General features: G+C 53.8%; 1 protein-coding gene across 2 annotated transcripts in view; it reads left to right on the top strand.

The window, feature by feature from the left end:
• Positions 1-19,444, top strand: part of DMGDH (dimethylglycine dehydrogenase) — a 98,395-nt gene that overhangs the window by 71,271 nt on the left and 7,680 nt on the right. For both annotated transcript variants that reach the window (XM_070056320.1, XM_070056319.1), the window contains exons 12-14: positions 871-1,088; positions 4,551-4,708; positions 6,678-6,737. In XM_070056320.1, coding sequence (XP_069912421.1) covers positions 871-1,088; positions 4,551-4,708; positions 6,678-6,737 — 436 coding nt within the window. The remainder of the gene's footprint in view (positions 1-870; positions 1,089-4,550; positions 4,709-6,677; positions 6,738-19,444) is intronic.

Raw genomic sequence — 19,444 nt, 5'->3', positions numbered from 1 at the left:
CCAGACTCCTCACCCCTACCCCCACGTGTCCTCACAGCGGTGCGGGGCGAAGCAGCTTGCTCCGGCCACCAGTCTCGGCCCCTCTCTTGACTGTCGTCTGGGGCTTTCCGCCCTGTGGGTGACCCTTGGTGCTCTGCGGCCCCCAGCTAAGTTGCTGGTCGGCCTTCATGCGTTCTTAGTCTGCCAGGACATCTGTGGTCTCTAGTCTAACAGTGCGGAAATCTTTGGAGTGTCATTATATTACATAATACATGGCTTCCCCGGACGGGTTCTCACCACTGCTGTGGAATGATGCGAGTCACGTGTGCCCATCCGCGATGGCTTCGCTTCGTGTAAATCCAGACAGGAATGTCACAGTCGACCTGCGTAGCTTCAGTGGCCACTCAGTGAGTTCGCCAACCTCCCGCTGAACTCCAGTAACTCGTCAAGACTCAGGAACTGGACCTGGAGTTTTCCTGGTGATGTTAGGGCACTCACACGTCTCCTGGCAGGTGCACTGTTGACCTGTGGTGGCCAAGTGTGCCTCCTGTGTACAGATTTCAGGGAACAGTGGGTTTCTGTTCATTTTTGGTGCTTGAATCATTCGTTTAAATGCAGTAAGGCTGTCACCGTCGGAAAGAGTCACGTGCAGAGACAGTTTCAACTGGAGGGTGCTCTGTGCTGTGGAAAATCGCCCCCAGGTTTGTAAGGCGTGACTTAGAGATCGCTGAGTGTCTCAGGACTGGGCTTCCTCAGTGCTAACAGCAAGAAATGTCTCTCTGGGGGCTCTCTGATGATCCCAGACACGAAGTGCCTCTTCACGGAGATCGGGTGTCACCAGGGTGCCTTATCCAGGCAGTATTTCACACGATGATTATGTCTTGAGCTCAGATGGATTGAAGAAGCAGCCATCAGAGGCGGATATGAAGTTGAAATCAGCAACACCACCGATGAGCTGGGCGTCCTTGGTGTGGCCGGGCCCCGGGCAAGGCAGGTCCTGCAGAAACTGACCTCGGAGGATCTCAGCGATGGCGCCTTCAAGTTCCTCCAGGTCAAGCCCCTCAAGGTCGCCCACGTTCCCGTGACGGCCATTAGGATCTCATACACCGGTAAGAACCAGAATAGCCCGAGGGCTAAAGGAGCTACCAGAAATGTGCGTGTGCACTCACTCACAGGCACACATGCTCATCTGCTCACACTCAACTTCACAATTCACACCTATACACATACACCCCCACACAATCATGTACATACTCACAGGCTCACACATACAGCTACTCACACCTACACAATATACTCTCACAACCTCCTCATGCACTAACACCCACACCACAGTCTGACACACACACTCATACCTACCCACACTCACACCTGCATGTATACGCTCCTCCCTACTCATATACTCACACCTACACACATACACACACTCACACCTACCCACAGACAGCTACATGCATGCACTCACACTCTCACACACCTACTCATACACTCATACACATACATACTCACACCTACACACATACACACACTCACACCTACCCACAGACAGCTACATGCATACACTCACACTCTCACACACCTACTCATACACTTATACACATACATACTCACACCTACACACATACACTCACACCTACCCACAGACAGCTACATGCATATACTCACACACACCTACTCATACACCCACACATATACACATGTATACTCACACCTACACACATACACACACTCACACCTACCCACAGACAGCTACATGCATACACTCACATACCTACTCATACACCCACACATATACACATGTATACTCACACCTACACACATACACACACTCACACCTACCCACAGACAGCTACATGCATGCACTCACACACTCACACACCTACTCATACACTCATACACATACATACTCACACCTACACACATACACTCACACCTACCCACAGACAGCTACATGCATATACTCACACACACCTACTCATACACCCACACATATACACATGTATACTCACACCTACACACACATACACACACTCACACCTACCCACAGACAGCTACATGCATGCACTCACACACTCACACACCTACTCATACACTCATACACATACATACTCACACCTACACACATACACTCACACCTACCCACAGACAGCTACATGCATATACTCACACACACCTACTCATACACCCACACATATACACATGTATACTCACACCTACACACACATACACACACTCACACCTACCCACAGACAGCTACATGCATGCACTCACACTCTCACACACCTACTCATACACTTATACACATACATACTCACACCTACACACATACACTCACACCTACCCACAGACAGCTACATGCATATACTCACACACACCTACTCATACACCCACACATATACACATGTATACTCACACCTACACACATACACACACTCACACCTACCCACAGACAGCTACATGCATACACTCACACACCTACTCATATACTCATACACATACATACTCACACCTACACACATACACACACTCATACCTACCCACAGACAGCTACATGTATACACTCACACACCTACTCATACACTCACACATATACACATGTATACTCACACCTATACACCTACACACACTCACACCTACCCACAGCTACATGCATACATTCAAAGTCACACACACCTACTCATACACTCACACCTACAAACACATATACTCATACCTACACACATACACACACTCACACCTACCCACAGCTACATGCATACACTCACACTCACACACACCTACTCATACACTCACACCTATACACATACACACACTCACACCTACCCACAGACAGCTACATGCATACACTCACACACCTACTCATACACTCACACATATACACATGTATACTCACACCTATACACCTACACACACTCATACCTACCCACAGCTACATGCATACACTCGAAGTCACACACACCTACTCATATACTCACAGATATACACATATATACTCACACCTACACACACACACTCACACTTACCACAGCTACATGCATGCACTCGAAGTCACACATACCTACTCATACACTCACACCTACACACAAACACATATACTCACACCTACACACACACACTCACACCTACCCACAGCTACATGCATACACCCACACTCCCACACACCTACTCATACACTCACACCTATACACCTACACACACTCACACCTACACACAGCTACACGCATACACTCGAAGTCACACACACCTACTCATACACTCACACCTACATGCAAACACACACACACCTACCCACACTCAACTCACACCTACACACACCCTCAAACTCACACATCTCCCGACTCACACACAACCACACCCTCACACATACACTCAAACTTGCACACACACTCATGCACATACTGTCATTGACACGTGCATCCCACCCACCCACATGCTGACACGCTCTCACACCCACACACTCACTGTTTTCCACGTGGCTGTGAGGGAGGTCTCCTCTGCCCACCTCCCACTCTGGAGAGAGCTCCACAGGTTTCCTGTCTTGCTCCGGGTCCGTAGCTGACTGTGGGGCAGAGTAGCTGACGAGTGGGAAGAGGCTGTGCTGGGGTAGAGGGATGTCCAGGCCAGCAGACTCTCTGGGGACACTCGGGGCGATGTCCCTGGGACAGTCTCCTCTCGAGCCCCCTTCCTAGGACCTTGCGTTGTTAGGAAGGCTTCCTCCAGCCCTGACAGTGTGCACGGCAGCCAGCGGCACAGACAGGAGTGGTCGGGCTCCAGTTCCCTGCTGGTGCTCGGGCTCACGGACAAGGTCCTCCAGGCCTCCCTGTCGGGTCCAGCAGAAGTGCTGTGTGCCCCCAGGCTCCGCCCAGCTGCAGGTGGCTCCTGTTCTGGGGCACACCGAGGGACCCACCCCATCCCCATCAGCCCTCAGCACTGGGAGCAAGGGGCACCTGGTGATAGAGGCCTCAGCTCCTCCCAGGGTCGCCTCCCCCTCCCACCCCTCCACCCCTACCCTCGTCTTCCCGCAGCCTGTGGCGATGGTGAGTGAGTAGAAGCCCCCAGGACTCCCTGGGTGTGGGTTCCCTTTCTGCTGATTTTTGCCTGCAGTCCTGATGGTGAATGGAATGGGCAGAGGGGAGACGTGGGACGTGGGACGTGGAACATGGGACGTGGGACATGGCTCGAGTCCCAAGCCACAGCTCCCCACAGCTGTCTGCTGGTTGTTTGTAAGCCCGCTGCTTCTTTGGGCAATGGGGTTGGTGTTGGGGTGTCTGGACTTGAACCCCCTATCTTGATCAAATTTACGACATCATCATTCACCTACAATAGGCCAGCCTCGTGGAGAGGCTGGGGTCCAGGGTGCAGATTGCCCATCTGTGTGGCGAGAGCCACGTGCCATGCACCAGCCTCCACGTGGGAGTCAGGGCTGGGCACGGCGGCAGCTGGTGCCCCAGGACAACTTTTCGCCAGCGGTCTTTTACCCCCGGCAGTGCCTGTGGTGCGTGTGTGTGGTGTTCTGGCGGCCAGGCGTCAGGCCTGGGGCCGGCAGCCCTCACGCTGCGCGTGTGTTGCAGGCGAGCTGGGCTGGGAGTTGTACCACAGGCGTGAGGACTCGCCGGCCCTCTACGAGGCCCTCATGAACGCCGGCCAGGAGGAGGGCATCGCCGACTTCGGGACCTACGCCCTCAACGTCCTGCGCCTGGAGAAGGCCTTCCGCGCCTGGGGCGCCGAGGTGCGAGGGGGCCCCTCACCACACCACGGGGCCGGCGCTGCTTCCCCTGCGCCTGGGGTCGCCCGGGCTGGGGGGAGGAGGTTTCGCACTCCATGAGGGCTCCCTGACCAATGTTCCTGGGAGTTCCGCCCGCACCTTTGTTCTGCTGATTGCTCCCGCGGGCCGGGTCGGCCCCTGCCTCTGGCCTGTGGGATGGAGTACCCGGTTCACATCCCTACCTCCCCGCATTTCCTCCTCGGCTCTTGTGTTTCGGTGAATTGACACGCATTCCGTGGTCAGGGCCACGGCCCAGCATGCCTTGGTCTAGCCTTTGCCCACCACTCCTCCCTCCCTCCCTCTCTCCTCTCCTTCCTTGGCTGGGGGAGGGCAGGAGAGAGAGCGAGATAGAGATGGTGGGTGGGGGCGCCTCCATCTATAGGTTAGCTCCCCGAATGCTGCAGCAGCCAAGCTGGGAGCCGGGACTGCAAGGCAGGCGTCCCGTGTGGGTGTCAGGACCCCACTTCCCCGGGCCACCCGTCCCCCCTCCCAGGGCCTGCATTGGCGGGGCGCTGGAGTAGCATCTGGGGCCGAGTGTGAAAGAGTCGCTCCCCGTGTGTGACAGGGCACACCAGCCAGCACCTTCCCCGCCAGGCTAGGCCGCTCCCCAGTCCCTCTCGGAGCAGTGCTGTCCCTTCACACGCCTTCGTCACGGGCACGACTTCTTAGTCCCCTGTTGTCCCCGCCCTCGTTTTACGCGCAATCCCGGTGCCCAGCCTGGCCCAGCCCACACAGTAAGCAGCCGGGCAGTGGTCAGACAGACTCGGCCTTATCTGTGGTGCAGCGGGCTCTCTCTGGGCTTCTCACTTGCTCAGATTTGATCGTTTCCTTGGAAGCCATTGTGGTCTCAGGCCTGAGAGCCGAGATAAGGGACAGTGATTTAAAAAATAAAAGTCCCAGAGTGGGGACTCCCGGGCCTAGTTATCTCCATCTCAGCACAGCGAACTTTACAGAACCTCTGCTTTCCTGTAAGCGCTGGATTCACCCTGCGGCACCGGAGAGTCTATCGAGGGCCAGGCACTACCAGGCTGAGATCTGACGCCTCTCCATCCCCCGCTCCCCCACCCCCACCCCTACCCAGGCAGTGTGTCGCCCAGTCCCGGCCGGGCCAGCTCTGGTGGTGCTAGAGCGCCCTCTAGTGGTGCTGCGTCCCTCAGGCGACTCTGGTTTTTTATTTAAGAAATTCTGAAACTTTGAGCAAATCAAAATTAATTTGAAAGAAGCTCCAATTGATTAAGAAATATGAGACAAAATTTTCTAGCACGTAAAACAAGTTACTGTTTGTTTGGATTATGCAAGTGCTGAGTTGTCTTTGAGATTTTGACCACTGTTGAGGGAGGAGGTTAGATTAGTTAGTTCCCTTACAGTCAAAGTGAGCAACAAAACAGAGAGACAAAAATCACTCACTTCCGGTCCGTTGCCAAGTACCGGCTCAGCCCCAGCTGGGTTTATAGGGCAGCGATCCCACTGCATCTGCAAAGACTGAAACTCAGCGTCTGTGTTCTTCTCAGTTCTTCTTTCTGAGCTCAGGAGAAGCCGTTTCCTATCACCCGCCTTTCCTTCTCCTTGCACTGATGGTTGGATGATTGTAAAGTCGGTAAATTACATAACTTTCCCAAACCCACTTACATAAAGTTATTACATAAGAGGTGTGAAGGGCTATTTCTAGAAGGCACACAGCTATGTGCTACCCCTTCAGGTGTTGGTTAAAATAAAAGGCCATGGAAACAAACAATTGCAGCTTCTATATTAACCACGTCTGCATGACGGTGTTTGTGGAAGGCTGCACTTGAATGTTGGGTGAAAAAAGTGTCTTAGAGACCAGAGTCTTTCAGAATCTGTTCAGGAGTCGCACTGTTCTCTATCCTCAAAGACATCGGAGGGAAGTGAGGCTGTGAGATGCTTCGCACCCACATGTGTGTTTTCCTTTCAGATGAACTGCGATACCAATCCCTTGGAAGCTGGCCTGGAACCTTTTGTCAAGCTGGATAAGGTCTGTTTGCACTCCGGAGGGTGCTGTTTCATGACAAAGCCGTACGTTAAAATTTAGCCACGGGTGATCATGGGAGAAATGGGTGATCGTGGGAGAAATGAAGTGAGCAGAAAGAGACTAAGCATTGCTCGGTTGCTCCTTATTGTTGTTTTGTCAACATCTGAGCAGCTCAAACTACTGGAGTGTGCTTACAGGTTTCAGTTGGCAGAATCGGGCTTATTTAAGGGCTACCTCTAAGTTCCAGGATGAAGATTTGCAAGGACAGATAATAACCAGATTTCAGCAGGAATTGTGGGGCTGCACCGTGGAGTCCCACCCTCCCCCGCGCTCGCTGGAGGCTCGCGGCACAAGGCTGCTCACTCAGCAGACCCAGCTGCGGGGTAGCGTCTTTGTGCGTAAACTATGACTTCTGTGTCGAAGCAAAGCGTGCATTTGCAATGCCTTCAGCAGCAGGTGGTGTCAGCCTAGAAGCCAGGACAGCACGGCCCAAAGAATCATGACCGATACCAGTGTCCCGGGGAGCCCCTGCAGCTGTGGTTCGCACAGCGTGGTCCTCAGACCAGCAGCACTGGCATCAGCAGGCAGCCTGTGAGAAGTGCAGACCCTCAGGTCCCGCGCAGACTGCTCCGCCGGCCATGAGTCAGGCTGGGAGTCAGGCCGGGAGTCAGGCTGGGTGTCAGGCCGGGAGTCAGGCCGGGAGTCAGGCCGGGAGTCAGGCCGGGAGTCAGGCCGGGAGTCAGGCCGAGAAGCGTGCGTTTGAAGGAACTCTCGGGGGCTCCTCACGCCCCTGTGGTCTGAGGGTTACCAACCCACATGGGGCCGAGTTGTTACAACCCCCTCGTTTCTCCAGTGCCTGCGGATCTAAAGGAGGTGATCCAGGTTAGGAAAGAACTTTCCTCCCCTTATTTTACTGTGTTTTAAAAAACATTTGCCACATTCACCTCAAATACAGACATTACATACATTCACCGATTTGCTGTTTTTTCTTGAAATCATCCATGTTAATATCAGAGTGAAGGACTCGTGACAACAATCATTACTTGGGGAAAGAAGGGTAAATCATCATTCGCGCGATATGGTTTGGTGAAGCAATATTTGTAATTGTATACCGAAGGACAGGACATCCTCACAGTTTTTGTCCTCTCTCTCTAGATCAGCTTCTAAGGGGAAACCTGTGGGGTTTGTCTTTGTGGGTCTGGATTGTTTCGCGTAGCATAATGATCTCCAGTTCCACTATGAAAGGACTTAGCAGAGGTGCAGTTCGTGGTAGCCACTGCCGTGTGGGAGGATTCTAGAACAGACGGCCCCTTCCTGGCGCGTAGGAGCTAAAGGCGATTTCCTACCCTCTGGGATTCCGGAACACACGCTCGTGACAGGCTAAGGAGACTCTGCTGCTGCTGCGTCTGTCCCAGATCAGAACTGAACTGTTAGCATAACCGTGCATATTTGTAGTGTTGGATGGCGGCAGGAAGAGCCTCCTTGAGGGCTTTAAAGGGAGCGTCTTTCTGTGCGTTCTCTCCCACGGCTTTTGTTTGTATGGTGTGCCATCGGCCTCTGGACCAGAGGAAGCAGGTGCCTGGGGCTCTTGCAGACCGAGCAGCTGACTGCTCCTACTGACAGCACGAGTCTTGGCTTAGCCGTTAACATAAGGAGAAAGGGGCCGGCCCGCAAAGTCCTGCAGTTCCATTTGGGGTTGATGTTTGGCTATTGTTGTTTGGGGCTCAGGCAGGGATCGACGACCTCTTCATATTGCATTTGGAATCCAAAGAACTCTGTCAGCAGGAGTGGCTGATGTATTTATGAGTGCTCTCAGATGATATGGCTCAGAGTGGAGTTGGTTCGACAGTAGACACCAAGCTTGGTTTATGGCACGATTTTATGATTTCTAAGTTGTTGGTCTTCAGCCAGGTGCCATGGAGCTCATCGCTGGTGAGTTAGCGGTGAAAGTCCCTGCAGTCCCAGGACCTGGCCCTCAGTGGACAAAGTCAGTGATGTTGGTTCAGGCGATTGGTCGGCTTCAACGTCATTTTCAGGAAAGAGGAAACAGAGCCGGAAGCCACAGCCAGACCAGGTTTATCCAGAACAAAGCCTGGGAGGGGCCCACTCCAGGGAACACACGGCAGAGAGAGAGAGAGAGAGAGAGGGAGAGAGAGAGAGAGAGCACCTTCCTTTACAGACTAGCGGTTTATAGAATACAGAGTGGCAGGGAGGGGCTTGGGGATCTGAGTTAAAGCTGGGATGCCGAGACAGAGGGAGGCTTGGGCTTGTTCTAAAGGTCCCGTGAGATCCCAGGGTGAGCTGGGAGCCGTCTGGGCTGAGGCGGAGGTGGTGGCGGAGGCAGAGGCGAGGCTGGACTCTGCGGCGGAGCTGCTGAGCTGCAGGGAGAGAGCTTGGGAGGAGTGAGGAGAGCTCAGGCTGAGGCTGGACTCTTCAGATAGTGGTGTGTCCAGCCGTCCAGGCCGCGCAGGGCTGGTCAAGGCAGGGTGGGCTGGATTAGCAGGGCAGGGACATGGGGCCTGCTTTGTTATGCAGGTGAGACGTCAGCATGTCTCTAAGGCTTTTTGTCCTTGCGCCATCAGTAATCTTGCTGATGCTTCTTTCTAAGATGAACAGATTGGATCAATCGCGTTATATCCTATTGATAATTTCACCAGTTTATTATGGTTCCGTAGCAGCCTAAGCTCCTGAAAGACTTGTCATCAACTAAGCTGTGCAACTTGATCGTCCAACTCTTACGCCTGGAAGGAGTTACCCTAACTGCAGAAGCACGTGTTCCCTTTAGAGCCCTGTGGGGGTGCCACGTCCCGGTGTACATAACCTACAGCTGGGAGGCCTTGGAAAAGTAGTGCTGTGCGAGGCTGGAGCTCAGCCACCCTAGGGGCACCTGGTCCAGTGCCCAGTAGGCAGCCTGGGTGTTGTGCAGTTGGAGATGGGGCAGGCTTGCCCCAGCCTGCGGCAGCACCCGCGTGCGGCAGGCGGAAGCCGAGCCGTAGACGCGGGAGAGCGCGGGACCCAGCAAGGGACCGAGCGCCTCCTCAGGTGAGGCGCGGGCCTCATGCGGGCCTCAGGCGGACCTCAGGCGGGCCTCAGGGCTTCCCGCTCCCACCGCCTTCTCGCTTGTTCCACGGGAAGTCACCTGAGGGGAGAAATCGGGGTGTTCTTGCTTTTTATTTTTAGCATGAGGAAGTGGAAGAAATGCGTTAACTAGGAGTGAGGAAGAGCTGCCCCAGGGTGGAGGCAGCACGGGCACCCTGGGCATGTTCTGCTTGGGACTCCGGAAGCGTGTCCGAGAGGCCCCCAGACCACAGGCCTGAGGGCTCGGCGTCCTCTGCAGGGTCCTCTGCGGGGCCCCAGGGCTCGGCGTCCTCCGGGTGCTGAGGGACAAGGGCATTTGATGTTTTTTGTTTTGTTTTTTTTTAGTTACTCATTGAGGTGATTCCAGTAACAGTGGAGAGTGACTGTTGGAGACCAGTGATTTCCAACTGGCTGTAGTTACTATCCTGAGAATTAAAAAAAAAAAAAAAATCCCGACGCTCTGCCACAGTGGTCCTGCAGTGTGGCCCTCAGCAGCAGCCGCACTCCCGAGAGAACACCAGGTCGTGGGTCTCCTACCAGACCCTCAGGATCCGACGCTGCACGGCGGGGCCTAGCCATGGGAATCAGGTCCCAGGCAGCTCAGAACACAGTCCCGTGCTGACCCAGTCAGATCCACTCTGGGCAGCCGTTTGGATTTCTTTCTTTTTAATCTATTGATCCGAGAGTCAGAGAGCGAGACGGAGATCTTCCATCCACAGTGCAGTCCCCGCGCGACCGCCAAGGCTGGGCTGACCCAGAGCCAGGAGCTCATTGGAGGTCGCCCACGTGGGTGGCAGGGACCATGACCTGCAGCCGTCACTGCTGCCTCCCATGGTCTGCGGGAGTCAGGAGCAGAAGGGAGGATTGAACCCAGGCACCGTGACGGGGACGGGCGCCATGCTTGCCAGGCCACTCGCCCACCCCAGGCGTCTGTCTGAAGTTTCATAGATGTTTTCTTTAATGCCCTGAAGCCTGAGAACCCCCGTTTGGGTTCCTTAGCCTCCTAGTAGCTGTGCTCCCGAGTAAGCAGGCAGCCAGGAGACCAGGTGAGGCGCAGTCTGCAGTGCCTGGGAGCTGAGTTAGCGGCTCTGCGGCCTGTTCCGCCCAGCCTGTGGGGGATGAGACTCCACGCTGAGTCTTTGTTTCTTCTTCAGTAGTGGGCAGTAAGTGAATATGTTTTCTGATTTTTTTTTTTTAAGATTTATTTATTTGAGAGACAGGGTGATAGAAGGAAAAAGAGAGAGAACTCTTCCATCCGCTGGTTCACTCCCTAAATGGCTACAATGGCCAGGACAGGGCCACGCCAAAGCCAGGATCCTGGAACTCCATCTGGGCGTCCCACGGGGGTGGCAGGGACCCAAGCACTTGATCTTCTGCATTCCTGCTGGCCGCATGGAGGGATTCCAGGGCCCTGCTTCCTTCCGCACACCCGCCATGGTCAGCTGTCCTGGCCGGAGCTGTTCTACGAGCCTGTGATGGCTCGCAGCATGTCCCAGCATTCCCTGTGTGGCTGATGCTGTTGGACCTGCTTTGCTATGCCCCCTTCCTCTCCACCCTTCTTCTTCTTCTTTTAAAGATTTATTTACTTGAAAGGCAGAGTTGGGGGGTGGGAAGAGAGAGAGAGGTCCTCCATCAGTTTGTTCACTCCGCAGATGGCCACAGCAACCAGGGCTGGACTAGACAGAAGCTGGGAGCCAGGAGCTCCATTCAGGTCTCCCATGTGGGTGGCAGGGGCCCAAACACTCAGGCCGTCTTTGCCGCTTTCCCAGGCCATCCACAGGCAGCTGGTTGAGAAGTGGAGCAGCGGGGACTCCAGCTGGCACCCATGTGCCATGTCAGCGTTGCAGGCAACGGCTTCACCTGCTGCACTACAATGCCACCCACCCCTCCCCCTCTCTTCTTTTGTGAAGGATCTGGCCAAATCTCTTACCCATTTCTATCTGACTGTATTATTATTGATAACTTTTAAAGTTTGTGTGTGCTCTGTATCCAAGTCCTTTATCAGGTACTTGTCTGAAATGGTGTGAAAGGCAGGGCGGCTGGGCAGGACCAGTGGTGGGGGCCAGGAGCACCATCCAGGTCTCCCACCTGGGTCTGCAGTGTCAGAGTCGGCGCCAGGGACTGAACCCAGGCACTCTGATGTGGGACGCAGGTATCCTAGCCTCTCTGCTAACCCCGCCCTCAACAAATTGAAGTGCTTTTTAAAGTCCTTATCCTTCTGTTCTTTTATGAGTCCTATGTGTTTTGGTTCTTATGTAAGAAATCTTCTTACATAAGTCACTTTGATTTTCTTGTGTGTTTTCTTCTAGAAGTTTTACCGTTGTAAAAATTTGTTAATTTTTCACCTACTGTGAGGTGTGGGTTGAAGGATTTTGATTTCTTCTGTGTGGATGTCCCATTGCTCCCAGCACCCCTTGCTGAAGACCATGCCTTCCACCACCCTGCCTTTACACCTCTGCACAAGTCAGGTGTTCCCACGTTTGTAGGTCTAGTACTGGACCCTGCTGTGTTCTATTGGTTTATTTTCCTTTGTGTTAATACTTCCAGTTTTTTAAAAGATTTATTTATTTTGAAAGTTGAAATTACAGAGAGGGGGGGGGAAGGAGGGGAGGGGGAGGGGAGGGGGAGGAAGGGAGGGAGAGAAAAAGAGAGAGAGGGAGAGAGAGAGAAGAAATAGAGGTTCTGCTCCCTGGTTCACTCCCCAGATGGCCACAACAGCCAACACTGGGCCAGGCTGAAGCCAGGCGCTTCATCACAGGCTTTGAAGTGGGTTAAAAGGGCCCAAACAGTTGGTCCATCTTCCGTTGCTTTTCCCAGGTCATTACAGGGAGCTGGACTGGAACTGGAGCAGTGCCCATATGGGATGCTGGTGTCGCAGGTGGCTACATCACCTGCCAGGCCATAGTGCTGGCCCCGACACCCCCAATCTTGATTGCTGTAGTTTAAATAAGGCTGTGATAGCCTTGCAACTGTGCACTTTTTCAGAAAGTTGTTTTGGCTGTTCTAGGTCCTTGGGATCTCTGCAGGTTTTACAATCAACTGGTAAACTTATATGAAGCAGCTCGCTGGGGTTTTGGAATGTCATTGTATCCAGAGGTCAATTAATGTCTTCCAACTCATGGACAAGTCATCTCTCTTCATGAAAGTCATCTTTAGTTTCTCTTAGGAAGGTCTGTGGTTTCCAGTCTGTAGATCCTGCACATCTTCTTGCAGAGCTATCCTCAAGTCTTTCTGATTCCAATGCTACTGTAAATGGTGAATTAAATTTCAGTTTTTAGTTCTTTATTGCTAGGATATGGAAATATGACAGTACTTCAAAAAGCTGGTGGAAAATGAAAATAACAGACTAGCTTATGTTGGTGTAGAAACGTTGGAATCTGTGCGTAGTTTTTTTCATATACACTTTCCATGAACCTTTTGAAGACTGCTTCTACAATTAGTTTCGAAGTCTGAGCTTAAGCTCTGTGGCTGCTACGTCCATTTTGTCATTCCAATGGCTCGTTTTGTAGATTCCATTGGATTTTCTACATGACTAGTCACGAGGTGTAAAAGGGAGGATTTTCTTTGTCATTTCTAGTCTGGTGCCTTTTACTTCCTGTTCTGGCTTCCTGTTCTAGCCAGAGCCTCTGCTGGTTGGCCTCCAGCAGTGCTGGGCAGAAGTGGTCACAGTGACACCCCAGCCGGCTTTGGAAGCTGGGCGGGAACGTTCCGTCTCCGGGTGCTTGGCGTGGTGGATGCTGTGGGTTTTTCATAGAGGTTTTTATCGAGTTGAGGACATTTACTTTTTTTATTTTTTATTTGAAAGACAGAGTTACAGAGAGGGGGAGAGAGAGAAAGAGAGAGAGAGAGAGAGAGAGAGAGAGAGAGAGAGAGAGAAAGGCATTCTATTCTGCTGGTTCACTCCCCAAATGACCACATTGGCCAGAGCTGAACTGATCCAAAGCCAGGAGCCAGGAGCTTTCTCCAGGTCTCCCATGCAGGTGCAGGAGCCCAAGAACTTGGACCATCTTCCACTGCTTTCCCAGGCCATAGCAGAGAGCTGGATTGCAAGAGGAGCAGCTGGGACTCGAACCGGCAGGCTGGGGCTTTAACCCACTGTGCCACAGCGCCGGCTCTGAGGCCATTTACTTCTATTCCTAGTACTAAATTTTTTTTGAAAGATTAAATTACTTATTTCAGAGGTGGAATTACAGACAAAGAGGGAGAGAGAGAGAGAAGTCTTCATCCTCTGGTTCACTTCCCACATGGTTGCAACAGCCAGAGCTGGGCCAGTCTGAAGCCAGGAGTCAGGAGCTTCTTTTGGGTCTCCCTTGTGGGTGCAGGGGCCCAAGCACTTGAGCCACCTTCAGCTGCTTTCCCAAGTGCATTAGTAGAGAGCTGGATCAGAAGAGGAGCAGCCAGGACACAAACTGGTAGCTGTATGGAATGCTGGCACCACAGGCAGAGGCTTAGCCTACTGTGCCACAGTGCTGGCCCCAGTACTAAACATTTTAAAAACAACTTTTAAAAGATTTTTAAAACTTTATTTGAGAGCCAGCATGCCAGCTGCCTCCATCTACAGTGCTGGCATTCCATATGGGCACCAGTTTGAGTCCCAGCTGCTCCACTTCTGATCCAGCTCCCTGCTCATGCACCTGGGAAAGCAGCAGAGAGTGGCCCAAGTGCTTGGACCCCTGCACCCATGTGGGAGTCCTGACTGGCGTTTTAGCCTCCTGGATTCTGCGTGGCCCAGCCCTAGCTGTTGCGGCCATTCTGAAATGAGCTAGCAGGTAGAAGATCTCTCTCTCTCTCTCTCTCTCTCTCTCTCCCCCCCCCCCCCCCGTAATTCTGCTTTGGGTAAAATTGTGAATTTGTCAAGGATAGGGGTCGGCTCCCTGCACTCCCTCTCATCCCTGTCCTGGCACCTGCCCGGAAGCTCTCAATCAGTGGCCCCAGAAGGGCATGTCTCTGAGAGCCTTGGTCACGGCTGGCTCCACCGAAAACCTTGGGAGGTGACCAGTGGCTCAGCTACGGCCTGGGGCTCTTGAACCCTGGGTTCTTACGCGGTTTGCTGGGTTTCCATCTCTGGCTGAGTCAAGCCACTTCCTTTAGAACCGAGGTCTGCCGGGAGGAGGCTGTAGTGAAGACGGTTATCCCGCAAGTGCACGCCCTCTGGAAATGCAGCCGTGATGACGGAAGCGCCCGTCTTTCCAAGCTCGGCTCCAGAGACTTCCTCTGTGCCGCTGCTGCTGCCGTGGGGGCCGCCCCCGCCCCACTGTCCCCTGAGGCTGGCTCGGCCCCACAGCACACCCCTCTCTCAGGGGGTCTGCTTATTTGCATTTCTGCCTCCACGCCTCTTGGTTTAGACGTATAAAACGTTGGGACTTCTCCCCCTAGGGAGCGCACAGAACTGACCAAGTCACGTCACCGAGTGGGCCGCCCTGGCCTGTGTGTTGCGTGTGCCTTGTGCTGCTATCCTTCCGGTCCTCTTTTTCCTCTGCCGTGAGGAAATTTCATGACTGGCTCTGCTGTGGTGTGGGGGAGAGCGGTCACTCTTCCTCAGGGGTCTCCCACACTTCAAGACCAGCTTCTGCCAAGCTCTGTGTAGTCAGTGCCTAACCAGAGGGCAGTACACGGCAGGGCTCAATGACTTTGTCAGCAACTGCAACAGATTCCTTATAAGGGATTCAGCAAGACCCAAAGCCTTCAAGACGTAAATGAATCTCCAGTGGTAGAAGCCATTCCAGGCCAGGGCAGGGCAGGGCGGTGTCGCTCCCCCTCTTCGTGGAGGAACGACACTAAGTCCTGCCTAGGCTTCATATCCGAGTCACGGCACCATTATGTCGCTCCCCCTCTTCATGGAGGAACGACACTAAGTCCTGCCTAGGCTTCATATCCGAGTCACGGCACCATTATGTCGCTCCCCGTCTTCGTGGAGGAATGACATAGGACCCTGCGCTGTTCTTTTCGTCTGCTCGGCCCTCCCCGGGTTTGCTGCTGGTTCTTCCCGGGTTGGCTACTATCCCTTCCACCTCCGTGGAAGGGCAGTTCCCCCTGGCCGCATTCCCCACTTCCGCAGGGGAGCGGCACACCGCCGGCCAGCTTTCTCGGGGGCTGCACGGGTTCCCTTAGATGTTCCCCATAGATGTTCCCGGTGCATGCCGTTTCTCTCCTCCTTTATAGTCCTCCTCCGCCAATCCTAACTCGGCTGCCCACACGCCGAGTACGCTGCTCTCCTCCAATCAGGAGCAAGTCCTACAGTTTATTAGTTGAACTGGAGGCAGCTGTGCGGAAGCTGTTTACTTCTCTCCCAGCGCCATATTGTGGGAGAGCAGATGCATAGAATAAGTCCTAATTCGAGTAACTTAGTCTAGTCCGGATTGCTCCCCACAGATCCCCCTTTCTTTTTATTTTTTAGCGTTGATACGCGCCTGTCTTCGGTGTCCCGCGGCACACACTCTGCTCTACTTGCTAGAGTTGCCACAGGCTCTTACAAGTCCTATCAGGCAAACCGAATCTGGGTCCTCTCTTCGCCATGTTGTGAGGAGGTTTTTAGGCGCTGATGCGTGCCTGTGTTCGGTGCCCTGCAGCGCATGCTCTGCTCTGCTAGAACTGCCTGCAGGTGTTTACAAAACCTATCAGGCAAACCGAATCCAAGCCTTCTCATTGCCGTATTGTGGGGGAGACTTATTAGTGTTGGTTCGTGCCTATCTTCGGTGACCTGCAGCTCATACTCTGGTCGAGCTGCTTGCTGGCGCTTACCGCCTTAAATCAGGCAGACCGAATCCAAGCTTAATATTGTTGTATTGTGGGGAAGCCTTACTGATGTTAATTCGTGCCTGTCTTCGGTGACCTGCGGCGCATAAGCTGCTAGCTGCCCGCAGGTGCTCATCGCCTCACTTGATTAGGCAGACCGAATCCAAGCTCTCACATTGCAGTGTTGTAGGGAGGCCTTTTTATTTCTCTATTTCTCTATCTCCGGGCATTCCTATTTCTCCCATTTTACTTCTATCTTCCAGCATTCCTATTTTTCTCACTTTACTTCTAAACTTCTGTTTCTCTTATCCCTGTGGCTTTCCGGCACCTCGCCCCGCCGGCGGGTTCCCGGCTCTGCGCCGCTTCAGCCCGCGCGTCTCTCTCATCTGCGCAGCTTCCCGGCTTTGCGGGGCTCGGCTTCGCGCGCTCCGCGGTCTCCACGCTTAACCCTTTCGCGTCTGAACCACGGCCTACGCCAGCCCCGTTCCCTATCTATTCACGCCCCATGCTCTCTCTGCACGCGGCGGCTTCCGCGAGTAACACAGCGTAGCTTACGTGTCCGCCACTAGCATTCAATCTAAGTTCCCCGGGCTAGCCTGGCGAATTCAACCCAGCGTACGTCTCCGCCCCACGGTTTGGCTTCCCGTCCTTTGCTCCCCGGGCTAATCAGACGGATCCCAATCTGGCTTGCGTCTCAGCTTCTGGTTTCAACTTTTCGCCCCCTATTCCCGGGCTAACTTGAGAATCCCAAAGTGGCTTTCGTATCCGCCTCGGCCTGCCCCCCGCGGCTTCAATTTCCCTAACACTTTTCTCTACCCGGTATGTTTCCTTAAGTTTTCTTCCAACAATACTCCTCCCTCATTTCTCCTGGCCTCTCCCCACAGTCCGTATCCGAGTCTAAGTTTCTTATAGGTTTCACTTTCACTTTCAACCTGCAGTCCGTATCTGAGTCTAAGTTTCTTCTTGCTTTCACTTTAAATCCTAACTTCTTTCCCACAGGCCATATCCGAGTCCAAGCCTCCTCCAGGTTTCACTTTCGCTTTCAATCTCCTAGCTTCCCCGCCATAGTCCGCATCCGAGTCTATGAAAGCTTTCACTTTCGCTTTCAATCCTAGAGATTTCTCCCAGCTTCCCCCCGTAGTCCGTATCTGAGTCTATGCCTAGGCTTTCAATAGCTTCTTCCGGCTCCTTTTTCGTCCGGCTTTTCCCTAGGCTGTTTGCTAGTCTCTCTCTCCGATATTTTCCCTAGGCTGTTTGCTAGTTTTTCTCTCCGATATTTTCCCTAGTTCTTCCCGTTTCTTCCCTCCTAAGTTTCCTATCCGACCTAGGTTTCCTAATCCGTCCTGCGTTTCCTATCCGAGTCACGGCACCATTATGTCGCTCCCCCTCTTCGTGGAGGAACGACACTAAACCCTGCCTAGGCTTCATATCCGAGTCACGGCACCATTATGTCGCTCCCCCTCTTCATGGAGGAACGACACTAAGTCCTGCCTAGGCTTCATATCCGAGTCACGGCACCATTATGTCGCTCCCCGTCTTCGTGGAGGAATGACATAGGACCCTGCGCTGTTCTTTTCGTCTGCTCGGCCCTCCCCGGGTTTGCTGCTGGTTCTTCCCGGGTTGGCTACTATCCCTTCCACCTCCGTGGAAGGGCAGTTCCCCCTGGCCGCATTCCCCACTTCCGCAGGGGAGCGGCACACCGCCGGCCAGCTTTCTCGGGGGCTGCACGGGTTCCCTTAGATGTTCCCCATAGATGTTCCCGGTGCATGCCGTTTCTCTCCTCCTTTATAGTCCTCCTCCGCCAATCCTAACTCGGCTGCCCACACGCCGAGTACGCCGCTCTCCAATCAGGAGCAAGTCCTACAGTTTATTAGTTGAACTGGAGGCAGCTGTGCGGAAGCTGTTTACTTCTCTCCCAGCGCCATATTGTGGGAGAGCAGATGCATAGAATAAGTCCTAATTCGAGTAACTTAGTCTAGTCCGGATTGCTCCCCACAGGGCGGGGTCAGGCCTCAGCAAGGCGGTGCCATCCCAGCACGTGCAGTGCGGGCCTCTGGGATGTTGGGTGGAGACCTGCCTACTGTGGAGGTGAGAACTCTGCTCCTTGTCCACGGCTGTCTGCCGGGGCAGCTCTGTGGCTTTAGCGGGTGCAGCTGCTGCCTGCCTCGCTTAAGTCCCAAGTGGGCAGTGGTTCGTGTCCCGGCTGCTCCACTCCCATCCAGCTCCCTGCTAAAGGCCTGGGAGGCGGTGGAGGATGGCCCAAGGGCCTGGGTCCCTGGACCCCGGCTCCTGGCTTAAGCCTGGCCCAGCTCTGGTCATTGCAGCCATTTGTGGAGTGAACTGGCACATGGAAGATCTGTTTTTCTCTCTGTAACTTTGATTTTCAAACAAACAAATAAATCTTAAAAACAGAACTAGAAAGCAAGGCGCTCGTGTGGCTGGGTGCTCTGCCCTGAGCACGTTCCCGCCATTCTGAATCTGGGTTTCCTGTGGGTTCCGCCCTCCCTGTGGGACCTGTATTGATGGACAGCGACGCGGCCCTCTGTGCGTGCAGGAGATCCTGCTGCGGCATTGTTATTGGTCGTGTATGGCAGGGTCACGGGGGAGGGGCAAGAACAGCGGTGTGGTGCACGGTGCCAGAGAGGTGGTGTGGGTTCTGCGGGGTTCTACGCGGGTTAGAGTTGAAGTGGCGGCTTCTGTGGACTCCACGCTCACAGTGAGTGGGGTGGAGTGAGAGGTGCAGGGTGATCGCGCTCCGCCTCATGCTTCCCGCCCAGGCCAGGAACCTCCTCCGCGTGGGCAGCTGGGGCGGCCTGGGCATGAAGGCCTGTGTCCTCGCTGGCCAGCCTGGAGGTGGGCGCCATGCCTGTGTCCCTGGGAGCTGTGTCCCTGTCCCT

The sequence above is a fragment of the Oryctolagus cuniculus genome, chromosome 14 (assembly GCF_964237555.1).
Source record: "Oryctolagus cuniculus chromosome 14, mOryCun1.1, whole genome shotgun sequence".
In the NCBI taxonomy this organism is placed as follows: Eukaryota; Metazoa; Chordata; class Mammalia; order Lagomorpha; family Leporidae; genus Oryctolagus; species Oryctolagus cuniculus.
The sequence above is the reverse complement of the archived record's forward strand: the minus strand, read 5'-3'. Positions and strand labels throughout refer to the sequence as shown.